The sequence below is a fragment of the Peromyscus californicus genome, unplaced genomic scaffold, assembly GCF_007827085.1.
Source record: "Peromyscus californicus insignis strain IS unplaced genomic scaffold, ASM782708v3 Scaffold_16__1_contigs__length_79575227, whole genome shotgun sequence".
Classification (NCBI taxonomy): domain Eukaryota; kingdom Metazoa; phylum Chordata; class Mammalia; order Rodentia; family Cricetidae; genus Peromyscus; species Peromyscus californicus.
The window spans coordinates 69,171,445-69,196,488 of record NW_026294458.1 but is presented as its reverse complement, the minus strand read 5'-3'; the positions used below and the strand labels follow the sequence as shown (position 1 = coordinate 69,196,488).

Below are 25,044 nucleotides of genomic sequence, written 5' to 3'. Positions count from 1 at the left end.
TTGTTTTTTCATCTTTTTATTGCTTCTATAATCATTTATTTTCTTTTATGTCAAGAACATCAGTGAAGTTAATTAATTTCTACTTTTGTTTTTATAACATATGCAGGACTTGTTTGCTTTAGATCTGGAACTCTACAGGTACAGTGGTGTAAATATGACTGGCTTTCGGTTGCTGAATATTGACAACCCTCATGTGTCATCCATCATTGAGAAGTGGTCCATGGAAAGGTTGCAGGCTCCACCCAGACCTGAGACTGGTCTTCTGGATGGCATGATGACAGTGAGTAGTTTTATTTCATTTTTTTAGAAAATGTTTTTATTTATTGTTTGAGAATTTCATATAGATATAGAAGGTATTTGATCAAATTTGTCCAGATTCCCTCTGCCTCATCCCAAAGTTTCAGATCTCTATGGAGAAGGGTGCAGATGTGGGCAGAAAGATTGTAAAAGACAGCCCGTAATTTTAATGAAATCTCATGATCCTGTTTTAACTGTATAGAAGGGAAGTGAAGCATCTTCTATGACTTTAATAGTGTAGGTAAGTGTTATTATAACACATACCTTGAGAGAGAATGTCACATGAGAACAAAAGAGGATCCTTAGATATCTGCAAGCTTGTGTCTGTCCATTATCAAAAGCTGCTTTCATTTTCAATTGCACTTGTCAAAAAAAATTAAGTTGCTCTCATCATTATGCAAATAAAGAGAGAGCAGGAACAAAAGAAAGGGTAAGTAAAGAGTGTTTACCCATAGGGGTGTGTCTCTGGGGGGGAGTGCAAAAGAGTGAGAAACGGCCTATTTAGAATCATTATACAGAACTAGTCTGTAGAAGCAGATATAGACAAATAGCAGATCTTCACATGGCCTGTGGGGTCATGTCCTTACCATCTCAACTTCATATGGGCACCCTTCTGCAAATGCTGACCGTGCTTAACTCCAGCCATATGTCACTCCTGACACAGAGGCCAGAAGAGTCAGAGGTAGTGGCCTGAGCAGACACGTGCAAACTGCCTCATACAGGGCTTCAAGAAAGCATCACTTGTCTCATGCTGTCAAATATATCTGCCCTTGCTTTATTTCTCTAATGAGGCTCCCTGGGTGAAGAAAATAGAAGGAAGTAACAATAATAAAAAAAAACTTGCTTCCTATGTAAGAACAGTACTACTAAGGGGAAAGATATTGGGAATGTGAGCAGGTAATAGCATTTTAAATTGGTGTAATATTTCACTCTCTGTTCCCATCATCCAGAGAAGCATTCTTGCTTTTAAGATGCAATTTACTGATAACTGAAAGGTATCATCTCACTGAAAAATGAACTTAGAACTTCCTTTTTCATTTTCTTGTGAGGAACAAGTAAAATGGAGGCAATAAATGAATGAATTAAGTGGTTCTGGATGGTTCTATGTTCAGAGTCCCTGACTGTTTTGCAAGCCTGAAATAACTCGTAAAACGCACAATGATCTGGGAGATAATGATGGAAAGTGTTTGGATACAAATGAGCCGTCTGTGATTTGAAACATTGCTTTGAATGAAAACAAGCAGAGACTACCCAGAGAAATAGTAGACTGCAGAAAAGGAAGGGGATTGTCCTTTCCCTAGTTCCAGCAAGATTTCTATCACAGGATGACCTACTTCTCCCATAAGTCCTTCCTGTGCCCAGTGTGCAGCACTAGACAGTGAGAGCTGGAAGCTATTTTCATACCAGCCATGTCATAGCTTCATGGCAAACACTGAATGTCCTTCACAAAAATGGTTTAGTAGACCAAACACAAAAGCATCAGTCTGCTCAAGTATATGGAGCCAGCAGAATAATTTGTAGATGTTGACCAAGTTGTAAACCATGGAACAAGGAAGGTAGAAGTGGGAAGTTTTCACAGATTCAGGCTGGCACAAGGTAACTCCGCTCCCTGGTGTTGTCAGTCATCTGAGCTAACGGCAGCCCAAAAGGCAGGAAGAATGGTAAAGCGAGGACCTAATTGAAATAAGATGTCATGATAAGTCCAAATTTATCCAGCCAGGAAAATGGGTTTCAGAAATGCTTGTGTTTCTATTATTATTAATAGTAAAATTAAAAGAAAAGTTATGGTTAGAGAGGTAATTGTAGCTGGAGAATTTTTCTCCAGCTCCCACCGCCAAGTCCCGCCAGTCCCAGAACCCATTTATAAAACACACACACAGACTCTTACATTATTTAAACTGCTTGGCCATTAGCTCAGGCCTATCACTGTCTAGCTCTCACTCTTATATTCAGCCCATTTCTATTAATCTTTACTTTGCCACGTGGCTCATGGCTTACCGGTACTTTACATCTCCCTTGTCTTGGCGGTGGCTCCAGCCGGTCTCCCTTTCCTTCCTCCTTCCTCAATTCTCCTCTCTCCTTGTCCTGCCTATACTTCCTGCCTGATCACTGGCCAATCAGTGCTTTATTTATATCGAGCGATATCCACAACAGAAAATGCAGTGTTAGATCCTCTGAATACGTGTATGAGGAACTGAGTTTGAATCCCCAGAACTCACACAGAGCCAGGGACAGTAGCATGTGCCTATAATCTGAACTCTCCAATAGTGAATTGGGAGGTGAAAACTAGAATTCCCAGAGACTCCTGGGCTAGCTATGCTGGAGTTCATTGTTCAGACAACAACAACAAAAAGAACAAGAAAACTGTCTCAAGGAGGGCAGAATAAACATGGGCTATTGTCTCCTTCCTCCACAAGTGTACTGTGCACACACACTGACATACACACACATCGTACTCACAAAACATTTCTGATGAAAGGAAAAGAGAGAACTTATAAACCCAGAAGAGAGTGTTTCAGTGGAATTCTGTAAAAAGCAGCTATAATAACTATGTCAGGACATGTCAATACAAGCAAACAATAAAGATAAAACAGCACCTACCAAAGTTGGGTAAAACAACTGTGTAGACATAGTTTAGTTAACTATAAAAGGCATACTTTCAACCAGTCTTTATCCAAAGAATGAGGATGGAACCCCAGTCCTTCTGTTTCACCTGAATGCAGATAATTTAAAGAGTTAGAGACGAAGTCATAGAGAGGTAAAAGGACATGTCCAAGGATGTTCAATGAATCAGAGTCAAAAAAACATGACCCCAACTCCAGGTTCAATGCTAAGAATTCTTTGCTTTTTTTTTTTTAAATCATCAATACATCTTCATTAAACTTTATTTTCATCAACAGGGTTAGATTCAATTTTTCTTTTTTTTATGTAGTATGTTTGTTTTTGGTTTTGTTTTATTTTAAAATTTTTATTCATTTTGCATACCAACCACAGTTCCCCTTCCTTCCTCTTCACCTTCTCCTCCCACCTCCTCCCCCCACATCCCCTATCCACTCCTCAGAAAGGGTAAGGCCTCCCATGGGGAGTCAGTGAAACCTAGAACATCAAGGTTGAGGTAGGATCAAGCCCCTCCCCCCGTATCAAGGCCAAACAAGGCATCCCACCATAGGGAATGGGCTCCAAAAGACCAGCTCATCCACCAGATATAGATCCTGGTCCCACTACCAAGGGCCCTACAAACAGACCAAGTCACACAACTGTCACCCACATGCAGAGGGTCTAGTTTGGTCCCATGCAGATTCCCAGCTGTCAGTCCAGAGTCCTTGAGGTCCCACTAAATCAGGCCAGATGTCTCTGTGGGTTTCCCCATCATGATCTTGACTCACCTTGCTCATGTAATCCCTCCTCCCTCTCTTCAACTGGACTTGCAGAGGTTGGCCCAGTGCTTGGCTGTGGATCTCTGCATCTGCTTCCAACAGTTACTGAATGGAGGTTCTAAGATGACAATTAGGGTAGTCACCAATCTGATTATAGGAGAAGGGCAGTTTGGCACCCTCTCCACTATTGCTAAGAGTCTTAGCTGGGTTTATCCTTGTGGATTTCTGAGAATTTCACTAGCACCAGGCTTTCTAAATACGACACCAGTAACACAGACACTGAGAGCAACAATTAAAAAAAATGACCTCCTGAAATTGAAAAGCTGCTGTAAAGCAAAGGACACAGTAAATAAGACAAAACAATAGCCTACAAAATAGGAAAACCAACCCCATATCTGACGGAGGGCTTATCTCCAAAATATATAAAGAACTCAAGAAACTAGACAACATAATACCAAATAATCCAATTAAAAAATGGGATACATTTCTAAACAGAGAATTTGCAAAAGAAGAATCTCAAATGGCCAAAAGACATTTAAGTAATTGCTTAACATCCTTAGTCACCAGGGAAATGCAAATCAAAATAACTCTGAGATACTGTCTTACAACTGTCAGAATGACTAAGATCAAAAACACCAAGGACAGCTTATGCTGGAGAGGATGTGGAGCAAGGGTGGGAGTGCAAACTTGTACAGCCACTTTAGAAATCAGTATGGTGGTTTCCCAGAAAATTGAGAAGCAATCTACCTCAAGAACTGGTGATACCATTCTTAGGCATATACCCAAAGGATGCTGAATCATACCACAAAGACTCTTGCTCAACTATATTCATAACAGCATTATTCATAATAGCCAGAACCTGGGAACAACCTAGATGCCCCTCAACCAAAGAATGGATAAAGAAAATGTGGTACATTTATATAATGGAGTATTACTCAAGTATATAAAAAAAATGACATCATGAAATTTGCAGGCAAGTGGATGGAGCTAGAAAAATAATCATCCCGAGTAAGGTAACCTAAACCCAGAAAGACAAACATGGTATGTACTCACTCATAAGCGGATATTAGATGAAAAGCAAAGAATAACCAGACTACAATCCACGGCCCCAGAGAAGCTAGGTAACAAGGAGAACCCTAAGAGAGATGCATGGATCAACCTAGGAAACGGAAATAGATGAGATCTCCTGGGTAAACTGGGGGCAGGGTGGTGATGAAGGGGAGCCAATGGGGAATGAGAACATGAGGGAACGGGATGGCCGAGTTGGGGAAGGGAGGAAGAGGGAGAGCAATGAAAGAGATATCTTGATGGAGGGAGCCATTACAGGGTTAAGGAGAATTTTCACTTTTAAATTGCCTCAATCAGAATGCTTTTTTCACCATGCCAAAGATTAAAAAAAAACTATTGGATATATGTATTAGATCTTACATGTTCATATATTCTTACATGCCAAGCACTTGTTGCCCTGACTGCCTACATCCACTACTATTAAGGCTATTCAAATACCTCTTCACTAGTAAGGCCTTCTGTGAACTGAGTTTTATTATGATAGATTACACTGTTATTATCTTCATCCTTACCAGTTTTAATTTTCTGCCTAACTCTTGCAATCTCTCATGTTATATTTTGTTTTGTTGGATTAGTGTCTTTCTCTATGAGAATATAAACATTTAGGTAGAGATACTTTCTATTTCTGTAATTTTATCCCCAGGATTAAAAAAGGCAAGGCACAGAGAAAACTTCAATAACTATGCATTTGATAAAATAATTTATGCAGAAAATAAATTTAATTAAGATTGTACCCAAACAGAAGATGTTTAAATGAAGAATATTCATATAGCCCTGAAATATTTATCTGGAAAGCCAAAGTTCTTACAAGCAAGAAGCATGCCTTATTAATAAAGATGGAGGTTATTCTCAAATAATAAATTATTTTTTTATTTTATAAACTAACACTACTAATGACATTACCAGTAAGTGCACTGGTTAGTTTTAACTATCAGCTTAGCACAACCTAGAGTCCTCTGGGAAGAGAAACTTAAAGAGAAATTATTATCTCAAGTTGGTCTGTGGCATGTATATGGGGGATTTTCATAACTGTTAATTGATGAAAGAAAACCCAGCCCATTGCGGGCAGCACCATTCTCTATGAAGAGGTACTGTGCAAAAGAAAAATAAAAAGGTAGCTGAATAAGCAAAAAAGAAGGAATAGGTCCACACATTTATTTTCTCTCTGTTCTTGCTCTGATCTTCATTTGTGGGTGTGATCCTAATTGTTGCTGCCTTGACTTCCCCAAGACAACGGGCTGTAACCCAGAATTGCAAATAAATTGCATTTTCAGGATGTTTTATCACAATAGAAAAGCAACTAGAACAATAAGTGATTATAAGTAATTCCACTGATATAATAGAATTGTGTTCTGTAAAAATCATATGTATCATCCTGGTCTTCTCCCAGATGCATTGCCTGTATCCATTACAGTCATTTTTCTTACATGTGCCACATACATTTATAGATTATAGATGTGAGCATATAGGAATTAGAAAACAGTGTAATGGGGAAAGTGTGTTTTGACCACCCATTGACTTCTCTATTTTTAAAATAATTTATTAAAGCTTTTCTTAGAATTTTGTACACTAAAACATCCCCAAATAATATCATCTTATATGTCAAGATACATCTATAACTGAAAATAGAGAAATCAGTTGTACCCAAATTCAATTTAGTTGAATCTAGATTTAAAAACAGATTTGATTAAAGAAATAAAAACCTGCCCTAAGAATTGAGTTAAGAAAAGTGCTGCTTGGCTCAGTTCAAAACAGTGAAATGCACTATTCAAAACTATCTGAAGATTTTTTGAGTATTATTTTTCAAGTGGATTGTTAATTAGCATAACTAAAGTTTAGAATGGTTTTCATAAAATCTACTTCATTTCTTTCTGCTTTTTATGTCTTTCCACAGTACTGTGAGCTCATTCAGACAATAGGGTTTTTTACTGATGGGGAGATGGAATGGCTCACATTCAGAATGACTTTTCTCTGATTGTAGACCATGATGATATGTGTTAGTTATTATTCTGTTTCTCTGATAAATCACAACAACCAAGGGCAACTTAAGGAAGAAAGAGTTTATTTGTGCTTACAATTTTAAATGGATAGTCAATAATGGTGGAGAAGGGATAGCAACAGACTGCTGGAGCAGGAAGACAAGAGAGCGATCACATCTTCAACATCAAGGAAAGTGGACAACGTCACAAGTGTGGACCAAATATTCAAATACCCCAGCCTATGGGGAACATTCAACATTCAAACACAAACATGGTGTGTGATTCGGTAATGCCAAGGAGACAGAAGCCACAGAGCCCTATCTGCCATTCTCCTTCCTGACTCATAAATGCACTCCTAGTGTGAGGCAGAATTGGGAGCATCATCCTATTCTCTTACATCTAACAGTTCTGTAATTGTGGTCCATGGGAAAGACATCTTTGGATAGCCACTTTGAGTCTTCACAGAGAATCCTATGATAAAAGACAACAGCCTACAGGATTAGTAGAAAAGGCAACATTATTTTTGACAAAGGAAACCAGAGTTTAGGTCCTGGCTATGTTTCCGGAGAACGTGGCCTCTCTACATCTATTTGCTGCTCTGTAAATCTGTATAATAACAACATAGTGTCACTCCATTAAACATTTAAATAACATACATATTCCTGTGGTATAGGAATGAATTTACTTGATAAGACTTGCTGTTTTTAGTCAATAAAAGAACAAAGGACGTTCTGGCAGGCAAAGGTGTAATCTACCCCACTGACAAAAAAATTCTTGAGAGTATAAAGAGTGTTTTATCAACTGAAGTGTTAATTAATACATCAAAAGTTTGTTTACTTGAGAAACTAGAGCAGAAGAATATTGTATTATTTATTTATGTTCTTATTTATTCATGAGACACATTCTTTATTATGCCAGTTGCCCAAGGTGAATCCTCATCTGACACTTCTTTGACCTAGTATGACCAAAGGCATTTCCAATGTGTTTACGTGCTCTGTTTATAATCCTTCTTCTTCTATTTCCTCCTGGTCTCTATCTAAAACTAGCAATTATTCACTGAGGCTCAAATTGTGGCAGCCACACTGCTCAACCTTCTGTGGACCTTCTGAGATTTCTTTCCTAACTACTGAATTTTCAGACTGCTTGTGCTGGTCTTTTCGCCACCTTCCCAAACCCATTCCCAAATCTCACTCACCAACAGGGTGTTCTACCTGCTGTGTGCTCAGTGACAGTGTAAATGAGCAACATTTCCTCCAGCATGTGGGGTTCCCCTGGTGGCAGCATTGCTTCCACAAGCTTGCATCCTCAGCAGAGTTCCCATGGACAATTTCAACAATCCCTACCTTACCTACAACTTTTTCCAAATTTAGAGAGTAATGAGAAACTTATGCCTCTTGCCCATTTGTTCTTCAAAGACCAGTTTTCTTCCAAGTATCCCAATTGGAGATACAGCATGCCAATTGTCCTTGTCTATAAGGTGATGAGGCATCTCATCGGTTTGTGTTATCAGTTACCACCATGTCCTAATGAATCATTATTTGCACAAAGAACACAGGACTCGAATAAGCTGTCATATTTATAGTAACAGCTTGTTACAGGAAAAAAATGAATAAAAAGAAAATCAGCAAAGGAGATTTTCACACAGGGCAGAGACATAACAGGCCTGGGCTTCTAGATGTTTTGTACCATTGAAGCTCCCTAGAAATTGCTTGACTTGCAGCAATGATGTGTGACTTTACCTGTGAAATGTTGCCAACCAGGAAACCCACCCAAACATACAGAGCACATAACTGACCTTAGTCCAGGCCCTTCCAGACTCAATTGATATAGCATCGCTCAGCACCTCCGTACAAAATGTGACATTTGCCACAATCACATTTTTAGCATAAATATTGCATGGCACCAGACTCCAGGAATACAAACACATCCCTTTCAAAAAATTTAGTTCAAAGCATTTTCCCACAAACATTTGGAATGTGCAGGACTTGAGCAGCCCAGACCCCCTGAATTAACCCCTTACAACCAATTGTTTTAATAACCAAAACATATATTTGCTAGGAGAATCAAGCTTTCAGTATGTTTATGCTGTGAAGAGATTTTCTTAGGGGCATTGATCAATGTTACTTTACCCAAGCTTTCAAGATATATGTAAGAGCCAGAGGTGGGGAAAGAGGAATGTGAAATAATGTCTCCTGGACATGACTGAGCTATTATTGTACTCATAAGTTCACAGTAATTGTAACTACCTGAACAATACTTGCACAAGGTCAAGCCAGTTGGTCTTCGAACATGAATGAGTTTATGAGCCTCCACCCCTATCTGAGGAACTGTTGACAGTTTATGGATACCGAGATTTGGGGAGCAGTCTGTTTTCTTCAGGAGTGTGGCCCATCATAGGTTGCCTGTGCTCTAATGTATGACCCTACATCCATGATCATATGAACAGCACTAATTGGAATCAGTATGTAATAAAAAAAAAAAGGAACAAACATTGATGTAAAAAATGAAGAAAAGTTTATGAAATTGAGATGGGGAGATGAGAAGGTCTGGATGAATCTGAAGAGGTTAATGGGGTTGGATATGACCAAAATACATTGTATATATTATGAAATTCTCAAAGAATAGATAAACTAATTTTAAATGTTTCACATTGAAGGACTTAACATACATAAAAATGATGCTTGTGGTACTGGCATGTAGTACATGGTCAATGGATTTTAGCCTTAATAAGCTACTGTGATCACTAAATAATTGGACAAGATGAAACCAGAGCATATACCACCAACTTTAAGGATCTAAATGTTGGCTTTCTCACTATCAGTTTATAGACACCATTTAATCTCTTAATTTTCTTTCCATAAAGAAGTAAAGGGATGACAAAGTTCATGGTTTCCCAAGGATTGTGAACATGGCCATTCAGACATGTAATTAGTGCTCAGTAAATGGTCACTGTTACTACTGATTTCATTTTACAAAGTAATCTGTGGTGGTATTGTGTTCCCCAAAATATTGTGCACCCTAATAAACTTATCTGGGGTCAGAGACAGAACAGCCACTAGATACAAAGGCTAGAAAATGGTGGCACTCACGCCTTTAATCCTAGCATTCCAGAGGTAGAAATCCCTCTGGATCTCTGTGAGTTCAAGGCCACACTGGAAACGGCCAGGCATGGTGACACACACCTTTAATCCCAGAAAGTGAGCCTTTAATCCCAGGGAGTGATGGAAAAAACAGAAAGATATATAAGGCGTGGAGACCAAAAACTAGAAACATTTGGCTGGTTAAGCTTTCAGGCTTTTGAGCAGCAGTTCAGCTGAGACCCATTCTAGATGAGGACTCAGAGGCTTCCAGTCTGAGGAAACAGGATCAGCTGAGGAACTGGCGAGGTGAGGTGGCTGTGGCTTGTTCTGCTTCTCTGATCTTCCAGAATTCACCCCAATACCTAGCTTCAGGCTTGATTTTACTAATAAGACTCTTTAAGATTCATGTTACAGTAATCTGCCGTTAACTCACTTTCTCCCAATTAAACCAAACAAGGATAGCAGAATGATGGGGAACATGGGTGCTAGACTGAGGCAAGCAAGGGGCTAAACTCTATCCCTGTAAGTGATTAGCAGAGTAGATCTGTACCAGCTAATTTTCACAAGACTCAGTTTTGTCATCAACAACATGGATTATATAAATCTTGAGTTAATCAAAATAATTTAAGCTTAGCAATTGCCATTGCCACTACCATCAACCTCACTTCTCTGGGTGACGTATATAAGTAAAATAATTTATGCTAAATCTTGGTACTATATAATTCTTACAAAAATGTGTTTTGTTTTAATTTATGAATCAATAGTAATGCATTCTGTAGATGTTTATTCAATTATGTTTCTGTATCATGAATTGTGCTTAGGTACTAAAGGCTGAATTTGAACAGTTTCTGCTTTTAAAAAATTCACATTGCTTTTAATGAAGTGACAAGTATTAGAAATAATTTTACATTCAGTGACAGAGACTGTACAAAATAATAAGGTTCAGAGTAAAAAGCATCTCTTGCTTCAAAAGTGATGAAATGCAAGGTGTAGCATCCATCACTGGTGTAGCATCCATCACTTATGCTCTCTTTTGATGTCCATAAAGACATAGTTAATAGCAAATAGTGGATGAATCCACTAATTGCAGAAAACCACATACAAAATTTTATGCTAGAACCTGGATTCTAGATTTGACTCTGTCAATTTTTCAGCTATATACGCATGTGCTACCATAAATCAATATTTTGCTGGGGTCAGTTTTACATATAATAAGTAGCTTTATCTGTGTGTTCTGCTTACTTTGGAGAATTACCAAGAATTTCAAATGAGCTAATATATTTGAAGTTGCAAAGAAAGCCCTCCAGTAAAATATGAGGGTATTATGAGATTTTTATCCCCAAGACCACGGGGCAGTATATTTGACAAAATGCTATGAGTATTATATAAAATTTAGCAAGTGAGAAGAATTTTATGAGGAAAAGAAAGAAAAGACAACTATTCCAACAGAGAATTAGCTACTTTGATTCTCTTTCATGGTAACTCATAGAGGCAAATGCAAGTTTGTTTTGATTCACAGGCCTATACCTCAGAGGGCCTCCCTGAGCTTGCCATTGAATTTCATTCCATGACTCCAACTCCCCTCATCAAGCCTGGCCAATGAAAGTGACCAACAAGCGGCCCTAATAATTAAATCACCTATTGGCTCTGTTAGCAAAAATTTGTTTTCTCCAAAATACAAAACAAGAAAGAAGGAAGGAAGGAAGGGAGGGAGGGAGGGAGGGAGGGAGGGAGGGAGGGAGGGAGGGAGGGAGGGAGGGAAGGAGGAAGGAAGGAAGGAAGGAAGGAAGGAAGGAAGGAAGGAAGGAAGGAAGGAAGGATGGAGGGAAGGAGGGAGGGAAGGAGGGAAGGAAGGTGCTGAGAGACAAGAACTCATATTGAAATAATGAGTATTAGTAGATTCAATCTCAAGGTAGTTGACTTCAGTGATGAGCTTGACATAGAAGACACTCCAAAAATATTCCTGGAATAAAGTCTTTTGTAGTTGATCTGAGTTTTTATTTTGCTTTGCTTTAAAGAACTCAAAACCAAATGTGGAATTCTAATTTACTCTGGGGTGTAGCTTTCTTTTGTAGAAAAGTAGCTACCAGTGACTGAACACTGTTTGGCTAAAGAACAAAAGGTCTTCAAGATCAAATAGCAATTGCCTGGGTAGAGGGAGGTAATAAAGATGGGACTGATGGCATGGTCCATGTTTTTCTCTACAGACTGAAGCAGCTCTGATGTATGATGCTGTGTACATGGTAGCCATTGCTTCCCACCGTGCCTCACAGCTGACGGTCAGCTCCCTACAGTGCCATCGACACAAGCCATGGCGCCTTGGACCCAGATTTATGAACCTGATCAAAGAGGCAAGTGTACCTTCCTTGTAGCCTATTTGCTTAGCGCCACTTATCATGTCCCTTTGATGTGCTTTTGGTGGCATAGTGATACTAATGAAGGAGCAGTCCCTGTTAACTGGTCTTCTCAGATCTCAATGTCAGAAGTTTGCCTGTAGGAACTACTCTGTGTTTTCACATATGATGCTGCAATGCTCAAGCAAGCTACTAGACCATAATACTACTAACTGTCCTTCATTTCAGCCATGTTGCAGTGACACCTGGCTCTCCACACATAAGAACTTAGGGGTATTGAATCCATAAGGGATGTTAGTGCTCACATTGTGGGTTCTTGGTCTCTGTGGTCTCCCAAGGTTTATGGTTTTTGAGGTTAAGCAAAGGACCTCTTTATATTAGAGTAAATTTTCCCTTTGTTAATGAAAGAGAAAAGCATGGTTCTATTCAAAACTTACTCATTGTCCTATAGATTGTCTAAGAGTAGAAAATATTTAGGAAGGGGCAGTTCTTTACTAATATCCAGGTTTTGAAGACTATACCTACTTTATCTGTTCTCTGGAGCAATTTAAATTCCCTTTCCAAGACCCTCTCAGGATTCTTAAAATGCTTGTGCCTTTGGGTTATCTTTGAGACCAACAGGCACATTTAGATATTTATGGACTTGGCAAATAAGAATCTCGGGAGCAGAAAATCTAAGTATGCTCAGTATCCTGTGACATGCTCTAGAATTTTCTCTGTGGGATGCAGAAGTTTATCTCCCATGAAGCGTATCTTCTTTCCTAGCCATGCTGGAGAAAGTCAGAGACAAACCACTAATTGAGAAGCACATGAGAGGACAGAATACAAATGGAGAAGGCTCGCTATATCCTGAGGAAAGCGACCAGCTGTGGGCTGGATCTCTGCTGATCTCCTCAGAAGCCATAGACCACCTCTCCTGCTGTTCAATCTGCTTCCCCTTGCAGGCTGAGTTCATAAACATAAGGGCCAGCTAGAGAAGGCTTATAAGAAATAAGACTCCAAGCACCAAGGGGAAAAAGCTTGCAGTGCTAGGAGTAAGGCATACACTTTCCGGTGCAAAGCCTGTACTTTTGAAGACTGAAGAAGAGTTCTTGCTTAAATTTTTAGCTTATCTCCCCTATCCTGTCCTCACTGGCTGCTTAGCTATAAACCTCAGCTCTGCTAATGCTTATGAGCAATATAACAAAGATTAGGTACTTAACCTTCCCGTGTCTTGAATTTTCATCTGTGAAATGGGAATAGACCGTCTACCTTCTCAGCGTTATTGTAAAGAAATTGAATGAAGTTACTACGTGTAAAGAATAGTGAAGGGGTTCAGCAGGCATCTGAAATACTGGCTTCCCTTAGCATGAGAGTGCACACTTATAATAGCCTCATTCAGTTTACCGAGGGTGGTGGCAGGAATTTAAAACTGGCAACAACAACAGAGAAATCACAAATCGGCATGAAATGAAATACCCTCTCTGACAGCTACATAAACCTGACATACTGTGGCTAATAGAAAAGTGTCACATGGCCTTCCCTTCTCCCCGCGGTGATGATAGTCATGTCCTGAATTGCCATCCTGATTGCCTTGATCTTTAACAAGAAAACATCTGGTTCCCTTTTATCTCAAACCCGTGCGAGGAGAGGCAGAAACCATAAGAAAGCCCAAGATCAAACATTCAAAGCACTCCAAGCACCTTTTTGCTTCCACTTCAGTTATGTGAGAAGGTGAAATTGCCAAGCCGCATTTAGGTATGTTTAGAGAAATAATGAGTCCGAGATAAGGGACGACATTGGCAACGAGAACACATTTGATATCTTTGTACTAGGAAGAGCAACAAAACTCCCCGCTCTCAGGATCCGTGGTTGGCAGCGAAGGAAGGCCACCAAGGGAGACTACAACAATATTTGACAGTACCGCTCCCATCTTCTCTTTGGCTCCAGAGTCACCATGACATATGTTACCTTTGGCAGGGTGCTGATCCCTGCAGGGAAGATGGTATGGTGGTAGGGTGGGGAACCAGGACTAATACCCCAAGCTGCTGGAAGACAGGCAGGGAGGGAATTCTGTGATCAACTACACATTAAACAGAAAAAAAGAAAAAGAAAAAAACTGGTGTTTCTTTGGCTGAGAACACAGACAAATTTTGCAAGTGTCGGATTTCATTATAAAACATGAAATAAAGCACTAGGTCCTAAAACTTCCCCCAGGTCCTTTCCTGTAGTCATTTTCAATTTCTAGAGGATTTCCCAAAAAAATAGACTGGGAAATAATGAGAAGGGCAAGTCAGCACACTGAATTTATGGAGTGAAAACCAACCTCATCACAGAAGGTAAAGCTCCCAGGCAGAGGTAACTGCAAGGGTAACTGCAATCCCTCACAAGAGCACAGTATTTTGAGTTAGGAGACCTCTCAGATGATTACCTTAAACTAACTGCCATTCAGTATGTGGGGCTGACAGTAAAAGGGGTGGGATTGATGACCATTTGGCACGCGATGGTGTACACTACAGAGTCCACTTCCCGGAGATTTGTTAAACAAATGTATATTAGGAGAGGATAATCTTCTACTCAACAAAACTTACTAGTCTCTTGTAGAGTAATTAGGTCCATTTGCTCTTCTGTTGCTGTGATAAACCACTGAACAAAACCAACTTAGGGTGGAAAAGTGTTATTTCAGTTGTATTTCCAGATAGCAGTCTATCACTGAACGAAATCAGTGCAGAAACTCAGAGCAGGAACCTAGAGGCAGGAACTGAAGCAGAAACCACAGAGGAGTGCAGCTCACTGGCTCACTCTTTCTGCCTCATGCTTCACTAGCTTTATTATATAACTCAGAACCACCTGCCCAGGATAGCACCACCTATAGTAGGCTGTGTCCTCCCATATCAATCAGCAATGAGGTAATTCCCCACAGACATGACCACCCACCAATCAGATCTGGGCAATCTCTCAGGTGAGACTCCCTCAGGGTGATTCTTGATTGTATCAATCTGGCAAGCAAAACTAACCAGGACAGTAATATGTGTGTGGTTCTGGGTATCAAGCAGAGGAGCTCACTCATGCTAGACAAGTGTTCTGCCAATGAGCTACATTCCCAGCCCCTGCTCCCCATAATATAAACTTGCTGTCACAAGGAAGAACCCTCTCACCAAAGCAGAAGCTGTGGTTTCTACCATCTACTAATATAAATTCTACCTGCCTAAGAAATACCAGGTTTCATCTGAAGCTATCTCATATCACAGCATAAATGCTGTACCATTAGGCAGGACTTATAGGCTCTTTAGTGACATTGTCCTCGAAGCCCCATGGCATCTCACTCATCTCTTACTGTCACTAGTCCTTATTGAGCCTGTGATGTTTCCCTGAACATGCCATATACTCATGCTCAATTTCCTGGCCTCTTGCTGAATTGCCATATTTATCAGGATCATGACTCATGTCTAATGCAAACAGTAGCTCCTACTTTCTGATCCTGACTCTTCACCTCTCTTCCAACTATGATTATACTGTTATACTTGTTTTACATGTTTTCCTTCAAGCTATGCATTTTTCCAATCTCACCTCATTGGCTTTTGCACAAAACAAGTACTCAAGTAAATTAAGTAATAGGTGAAGGATAAATGGAACTGGAGAATACATAAAACCTGCAGGCAAAATCAAGAGATGGTATACACTCAGTACATTAACACATCCATAAATATTTCAACAGAGACAAAGCATAGACCAGACATGTTCTCTAGCACTGGTGATTCTGATACCATGTGTCGCGATGGGTTGTATAAATGTCTCTACCTATTTAGCTCTGAAATAGTGAACATAAATCTGAGATTAACTTCAGATTACTATCTATGTAAACAGACATTTAGCTTAAGATTTCTCACTTTCTTCTATAACATGGGGATAAAAAAATACTCCATATATTTATGTGGACTCTACACATATTGTATAAAAAGCCTACCAAATTGTGTGTTACAAAATTGTTGCCCAATTAAGAGTAACTACCATCAAATGAAAGGTTCTGTTAAAAATGTACATCAGTAGAACAGCTGTCAGTCACCTAGTGCATTGCCCAACATATGAGAAGCACTGTTTCTGTCATTGATTTCATCATCATTATTATTGGAATCTACAATGATGTGGCAGTTGTTTGTATAAATATGGATAAAACATTGCAATGGGAAGTCGGAAGTGCCCAGGAAGCTAGGTATTTGATATATAGGCACTCAAATACGAAGAGCTAGGGATCTAGAGGACTTCCCACAATAACCACACACATGATTACTCAAGAAAGTCGAAAGACTCTAAGCAATTACCTATCAATTCAAGAGTCTCAGGGTTTTCAAGTCTCTGTAACAAAATACCATGAACTAGGTCTTATGTCAGTTGGCTGCAGAGAAAGCCTCAGAGCAGTCATTGTGGGAATAAGTATATCAAGGCTACCAGGAAGATAATTTCCAATCACAAATTCTGGAAAGAGCAGTAACAAGGTAAAGCACAAGACACCAGTGGGTTTTAAACTATTTTCAGGGTCCCAGACACTGTGTTAAAACTGATTTAAATCATTAATCCACTATCTCCATAAAATATTTAGAAATTTGAGGGTAGTCTCTGTAGTATTCTGCCCTAGGCATGCTGCAGTACCCTTCCTTACCCATTACCCTCACAGTTCCTCTCCTGGGATATTAAGATAGCCTCTAACTAGGCTCTGCATTTTGAGTTACAGTGCTTTTGTGGTGATATATATAAAACAGATGTACATAAATCCTTAATAGGTTTTCTACCATCTAGAAATACACCTGCCTGTGGCTTCCTGGGTCCACCATGCTGTTGTTCATACACTGGAGACAGATGGATTTCTCTTCCTGATTAAAATCTTCCTAATAATATCCCCTTTGTCATGTTCCCCTCAGACTGGAAAGTCTGTCTCCTGGTTGTCCCTTGGGCTAATTCTTGGTCTGAACTCATTTTCTCTAGCTAGCCTCCCCAACTTATGTTTCATGACGGTTCGTTCCCTCATTAGATCTCACAGCTCCAGCAGCTCTCAGTGTTAACCCTTAACACACGTCACTGTACAGCCTTTCCCTAGAACAAGGACAAAAACCACTGTATCTTTGTGTCCTTGGAGCACTACACCTTGAACATGCCAGTCATTTAAAAGATGTTTGCTGAGCTCAATGTGGGAAATTAAATTCTACTAAACACTTAATTTTTTTCTGAATTAATATTTCAACTTAAATTATAGAACAAGTTTCTTAATTGATCTGTTCTAAAATAGATTTATTAGATAGGAATGAAAATTATTTCCAAATGACTACATATATATATATATATATATATATATATATATATATATATATATATATATATGGTGTCACTGAGAATTGCATAAAATATGGGCAGCTTTCTGCCACTGTTTTGCTATGAACATTTTATTTTGATGGAATAAAAATTATAGTTTAAATACATAAACTTAATGTTTAAGTTTGAGTTTTTAAAGGTCAAAAAGTAAAGAATGATTTTTTTTAACCAAATCACCTGTAGATTTTTCAATATTGATTTGTGACTTGGACTTTCACTTTGTTTGCTGTTTTATATGAGAACTGGATGAAAGTTGGGCTCTTAGAAAAAATAAGAGTTTAGGAGAAGGCTGAGCAAATATAGAACTTGCCCCAATGAGTGGGGACCAAAGTGATGCTCCTCACATCCCATATAGAAGCAGGGCATGCATGACGGGCACCTGGAATCCCCGCACTTGGGAGACATATGCAGTATTCATTCACAGGGCAAGTTGGCTGGCTAGACTAACAGACTGTAAACTCTGGGTTCAGTGAGAGATCCTGCCTCAGCCAATGAAGTAGAAAGTGATCAAGGAAGATACCCAGAGTAAACTTTGAGCTTCCATACACAATGCACACACAAACACACATACCAATACACACATATCCACACAAGTGCAAACATGCCTGTACAGTACATGCACACAAAAGAAAAAATGTTAAAGTCTCCTGAGAAAGGTAAGCTCTGGCATACTTATATCTTACTATATCCACGAAGGAACACTTAGTATCTGTCACTTGATTTTGCTTATCAGGACAAGCTTCCCACAAATTATCCAAAAGCATTGGGTCTTGTGCACAAATTCTGTCAAATGTCTACTTTGGGGGAAACACTTCCATTCACATTTCTCCTTCTGCACCTACTGAAAAGTTCTGCAGTTTGATGTCTCTCTCCTCAGCATAGCCACCTCATTTGCACCATATCTGTGACAACCATTTCTCTCAGCCCTCACATTTAGAACATGTACTGTTAAAGGAAGACTATATATTTGTCAGTCTTTCTGTTAATAAGAAATCTGGACAGAGAAAAATAACTTTCATAGTTTACAGTTTTTTACTACTTATATGCATCATTTTATATATAACTGTTTTAGTTTGTGGTGTTATAACAAAATGCCTGATACTGGGAGCTTTTTAAAGAAGAGATGTGCACTTTTAATAGTTCTGCAGTCTGAGAAGTAAGTGTCATTGGTATTTGATGTATATTGAAGGTCTCTTTGGCTGCATCCTCACATGGCAGAAGAGAGGAAGAGTAAAAAGAGACTAGCTAGTCTGTCCCAGCTCCTTCACAGGAGTGACGGTCATCTACTAAAGGCCATCCTCTAACTGCTGTTCACAAGTGGACTCAGTTTCATTTGAATTTGGAAGAGACACAACCATAGCAATTACCATGGTGCCTTGATCGTTGTCCCTGAAGTGTCTGATCAATGGCCAGGCAGACAAACACCCATCAGAAATATGGACAAGTGTCAGAAGAGGGTAGAAGATTTTGCCAGGTTAATGGGAAGGGTTTATAAAGGACATGGATCATGGGTTTTATCTTAGAGTGTTGCCTAACATAACTAGAAATCTATTTGCTCTACTGAATAGACCTGCCTCTTGTTTGTTTTTGTTTTTATTTTTGTGTGTGTATGTGTGTTAATATGGGTGAACATGTCTGTAGCAGTTAACTATTGGTGCCTTCCTCAGTCACTTCCACCTTTACTTTTTGGCAGAATCTCTCACTTAACTAGAAGTTTGTAGTCTCCACTAAACCTGCTGTTAATGAGATCCAATGGTCTTACCTCCCTTCCCGAGTCCCAGCACTGAGCTTACAGATGCATGTTACCATTCCCAGTTTCTCACCTACATTTTGGGGATGTATGTCTTATGGCTGTATAACAACCACTTACCCACTCAGCCATCTCCTCTGCCTTCTTTTGCTGCCTAGAGCACCCTCAGTTTCAGGTTCACTCTATTTAAATCCCATTTTCTCACCTGTTTTTGGATTCTCTTTCCTCACAAAACAATGTAGACCTTATTGCTGATCATCCTAATTATTCTTTCATCTGTATCTTAGCTTCTTCCATAGCATTTCCATGCTAACTTACTTAAGCAAACTAGAGGGTGAGATAAATTTTAGGATGCCCACCCTGAAAGGTTGCCCTGAAAGCAACAATTTATCAATGCATTTTGGTCCTCAAAGAAAATCGATGGTGTCTAACAGCCTCTAGGTTGTTAGGGACACCTCTAGATCGTACTTGCTAGATCCACTTAGCTTTTCCATTGCTACTGACAGTTACCCAACATTGTGATCACTCCCACCAAACCCTGGCTCAATAGTCACTACACTCATTGGAAGTTTAACTCCAATTTATTTGAGAAAAATTAGTCCAGCAAGTATGAACAGCTTGGGTTTACAAAGACTTTGTAGCCAAATCTTCAGCTCATTCCCTTTTCCCATCACCAGACCCACAGGTTGAGGTCTAGTCCTTGTTCCTTAGTGTTTTCCCAGGTTCGTGCTCCTCTGATCCCCTCTACCTGAAATGCTCTTCCTACTGCTCCCTCTTCTGGGGACATTGAACTAAACTTTATTCAGTTTATTTCAGTAATCACATTTTCCAGAAAGTGTTTCAAATAACAACAACAACACACACACACACACACACACACACACACACACACACACACACACACACACACACACACACTTATCCTTTGCACCATTCTCCAAAAGTACTGTATAAACATTTTTATTATTGATTCTTTGAGAATTTCATACAATATATTTTGGTCATATTCACACCCCTCCCCCAACTCCTCCAGATCAACCCTTCCTTCACTACACATCCAACTTTATTTTTAAAGCCCACCAAGTCCATTGTATGCTGCCCATATATTCTTGGTGTGTGAGCAACCATGGTTGACCTACCAAGGGCCAAATTCTTAAAGAAAACTGACTCTCTCTTTCCCAAAAGCTATTAATTGACAATAACTCCATGGCTTGGGTAGAACTTTGTGTCTAACTGCCCTCTCCATGCTGGGAGTTTTGTGACTTGAATTTGTGTATGTCTTGCACATGCTGTCACAACCACTGTGAGTTTATATGTGTAACTGCCCTCTTGGATCTGGAGAATATTGCTTCTTTGTAATATTCCACTACCTCTGGCTCTGGTTGTTAAACTCTTTTCACCCTCTTCCACAATGTTGCATAAACCCTTACCACCCAATTTATAACATTTTACTATGGAAATGTCTCTATGTGTCCTACACACTGAGTTTCTTGGAAATAGAACTTGTCATGTTCACGGCTGCAGCAATGGCTCCATGGCTAAGAGCATTTGTTCTGCAAGCATGGGGACCTGTTCTACCTTTGTTTCTGTTGCTATAAGGAATGAAACACCCAGACAAAGAACAGCATAAGAGAGGAAAGACTTTATTTGGCTTACTGATTTAGGTTACACTCTGTTATTGGGGGACTGGACGGCTATATAGTTCAAAAAGCTACATGGGACCCAAGTTCAAATCTTCAGCACCCACATAAAAAATTGGACATGCCTAGGCATGTATGTAACCCCAGCGCTGGGGGAGGGGTCAGAAACAGGTGGATCTGGGTAGCTTGATGGCAAACCAGCCTAACCAAAGTGGTAAGCTTCTAGCTTAGTGAGAAACCCCACCTCAAAGTAGTAGGACAGAAATGGCTGGAGGATGATACCTTCCATTCTACTCTGGCCTTTTTATGGGTGTGTATAGGAACTTTCACCCTCTACACCTACACATACAACAACCTTGCCATATTCATTTTCCTTACCCAACACAGGCTCTCTTTCTAAATACAGTAGGTGTGAAATGATGACTAAATAAGTGAATGTTTCTTTAAATAGGACCAAACTAACTAGAGTGAAATATGAATTCAACCCCACATGGGAGCCATCTGTTCATCTTCCTATATAAATAACATATTGATTAGCTATAATAATAAGTTTCTGAACTGCAAAGGCAATTATTTGATTAATATGATCCAAGTAATTTTCACATTTCAAGAGAGAATAATCTGATTTCTAGGTTTTATTGATCACATCATGCAGATAATTAGACAAGTACCCTATTCCTGTGTCCACTTTGAGCATATGAATGTCTCAGATTTGTGAGCCCACTCATTTAACGAATTTGCCTGTATAAGAGCAGATTTATTCTATTTCAGAAGAGAAGCCACTGTGTGACCCAGAGCCAGAAAACTAGGTTATGCCAAAGAAAGTCCAGGTGCATATTCTAAGATAAACCCTTGAAAAAAATAAAAATGAGTTTCCCCAGAGTGCATGGAAAAGATATAGTTAAAGTCAGCAGGTTTAGAATTGGAAATCAAATATTGGCAAGGAAAGTTGTTATATTTTTAAATTATGCAGTGAACTGTGCAGGCTGTTATTGCAAGATAATGAGTTATAAACAACATGCATAATAGTTAAAATAATTATACATTGAACAGATGGGAATACAGTAACTGCGTCATCTCAGTTCCTGAAATAGCTGACACTCCGGCAAGCTGAGTGGTCCAAAGGTCCCATTCATCATTCCCTCCTTGGACTGATAGTTATTTCCACTTCCATTGTTGTGGACACTTCAGATTTGTTTTCAGATGTGTGTTTTCTAGAACTGACATCAAATTGTTGGTGACTGGACACAGATTACATTGCTTAGAAGAAAATGACTTATGGATATTTGTCAGTGTGTGGTACTCTGGGGACCTGGGGAAGGCACTAATTGCACAGTGGGTCCATCAGGGCTGTGTTTCTACAATGGATGCAGACTAGGCCTCCTGTAATTAAAATCAACTTGAATTAGACACAATGTGTTACACATGTTAAAGCTTCCATTCAGAAGTCAGGGCCAATTGTAGACAAATTCTTGAAATCTACAAAATACCATCTCTGGTTTCTTTTCACTGTTTCATATTCCCGATGGGTGCCTTGGGCTTGGAATCTTTTCATAATTCTATATTAAATGTTAGTAAAGTAAAACTTTTTAACTGAATGAATGATTATTTTAATGATTGAGTCAATAATTGGTGACAGGTATCACTGACTTCATTCACAGGCTAATAGGGAATTTCTAAACTTGGAAAGAATTCAGAAATCCAAGGAAAAAACTTCCTTAGAGTTGGACTGAGATATAGGTCTGATTTAGAGTTGAGTCTGGCTGTCTCTCCACCATCACCTTCACAGACAACTTTGCTGTCTCAGCTCACATGGCTTTCCTCTTGGACCTGTAGGCTGTAGAGTGTGTCTGTCCACTTCTCTGAGGGGCAGGAAATGGACCCAAGGAATGAGCAGAGTAGAGGGGTCCAAGATCCCCCATCTTCCCTTACATCCATGGGGACCAGTAGATCCTGATGCTAAGTATCTTTGGTGTGTCCATAATCGAGAAATCCTCCTCACTTAATGGCTTACCTAAAGGCTGGTGATAAATGGGATTAACTTTCCAGGTGCCAAAGCTGACTTTTCTGAGAGAGCCAGGTACAGCTTAGGAGCCTGAATCTGGTGCCCAAACTCAGCACTGGATAAAAGTACACACAGCTTGTGAGTTACTGAGGAACCAAGTCTGAGAACACTAAGAAACTTAACGAGGAAATAATAATTATTGGACAATAGTAAGTAGAAGTGGACAATGTTTTGGTGTCAAGTGCCTTTCCTAGAGCCACAGTAAAACCAAACAATGAGGAGATGGCATCAAATACAGCTCTGTGATGTTTCATGACATAAGGTCATGGTAAAGCAGTAATGTTGTGGGATTTTTGTTTGTTTGTTTACTTGTTTGCTTGTTTCTGGGGGCTATCAGCAAGAATCTGTTCTAGCCCTCTTCCTTTGCTGCTTGTATACTGTATATGGAATGTTTCCTCAGAGGCCCATGTGTTAAAGGTTAGTTGTGCTGCACGTGTGTGTGTGTGTGTGTGTGTGTTTTCTTCAAATTCCCCTTTTTAATAAGGCACTAGTAATAATGGTGATAGCTATATTCTGATATATTAGGAGCTAGGTCTTCAATATTTGTCATTAAGGAGGACACAGTTTGGGCACAGCAATGACTTCATATACATGTGCTCACATTGTCTTTACAGAAACCCCATATGTCTTGCCTCTATTTCATAGGTGGAAACAGAGGGTTACTGCAGTTGAATAGCTGGCATAATGTTTCAAGCTACCTGAAAATCCAATGCTTTTAATCTCTTTCTTCAACTGCCTGTCTAATCTCCAATTCTAAAATTAAAATGGAGAAATAGAGCTTTAACCTCTGCCCAGCAGTTTTCAATTAGTATGGCCCCCCAAAAAACATTTGGCTATATTCCCTTATTTATGTACATGCTTTAATTATTAAAAAATTCTAATAATCATATGGTATTTAAAATATTATGCAAATGTCCCAAGTCCCCATGTCAGCCTGTGATCCAGAGTTTTCCTCTTCCCACAGAATCATAAAAATCAAGGGTTTTATTGAATCAGAGTCCCTCTAGTCTGTGAGTGTTCATACCTCTTTGATGAAAAATATGGCTGGTCCTACTGTATATATTCTATCATTCTCATTGGCACTTACAGAACAAAGAATGTAAAAGCTTTAGATGGAAAATACAGTAACTCATGACTTTTCCGAAGTTGTTATTCAGCAACTTACCTCTCCAACAGAGTGACTTTTTACTCCCTGATTGACTTCACAGAGTGATAGAGAGTTACAGTTTAATGGAAATATGACAGATTCTCTAGGTCTCAAATATTGTAGCTAGATCAAGTAACAGACATTACAGGATAGCTTGACACAGTCCTATAAACAGATGAGAGCAGTTTCTGGTGCTCATGCTTGGGGTGTATGTTCTTTGGATATTATTCTGCTAAGCTGGGTCACCTTCTCAAAAGGACACTCTCTTTGAAGTTAGAGGATACGAGTCTGAAAGAATGGTTTGATATCTACTAGCTTTAGGATCCTCATACTTTTATCATACGGGACAAGGCAGATGACCCCTACTTCAGATAGTTGTGAGAATGAAGGGAAATAGGTTCTGTTAAAAGGTCTAGCACATGAGATGTGGGCTTGAGAAATACTTCCCAAAGATAAGCTACATAGAACATGTTTATATGCTGCTTAGATGGTTGATTCATTGGAGAAGGACAAGAAGATAATGAAGGACAACACGTAGAAAAGAGAAATTTGGGGAGCAATACCTTTTAGCTGGTGGAAAGTTGGGATCCTGGAATACTCAAGGGTATAAGTTCACAGTTCAGTCTTGCTATCAGGCAAAGAAAAGCATAGTTGCTGGCAATGTGGTCGTAGACTGGCGGAACAAACTTGATGTTGCTGCCCCTGTGAGATAGAAAGCCAGGGTTTTGTAACAGGAAGTAAGAGTGAGAATGGATGTCAATCACGTCCACCTGTATTAGCTGGTTTGAAATGTCAATCGTAAATATCACAGACCATGTGACTTGAACAACAGAAACTTATTTTCTCACAGATCTAAAGTCCATAAATCCAGGACTAGGGGGTCAGCACAGTTGGTTCTCATATACCCAACTCTGGTTTGAGTTGGGTGCTTCTTGCTATGT

The 25,044-nt window shown here is 39.4% G+C and overlaps 1 protein-coding gene across 8 annotated transcripts in view; it reads left to right on the top strand.

Moving 5' to 3' along the window:
* Nucleotides 1–25,044, top strand: part of Grik1 (glutamate ionotropic receptor kainate type subunit 1) — a 389,047-nt gene that overhangs the window by 278,859 nt on the left and 85,144 nt on the right. For all 8 annotated transcript variants that reach the window (XM_052741096.1, XM_052741089.1, XM_052741090.1 and 5 more), the window contains 2 exons: nucleotides 107–280; nucleotides 12,009–12,152. In XM_052741096.1, coding sequence (XP_052597056.1) covers nucleotides 107–280; nucleotides 12,009–12,152 — 318 coding nt within the window. The remainder of the gene's footprint in view (nucleotides 1–106; nucleotides 281–12,008; nucleotides 12,153–25,044) is intronic.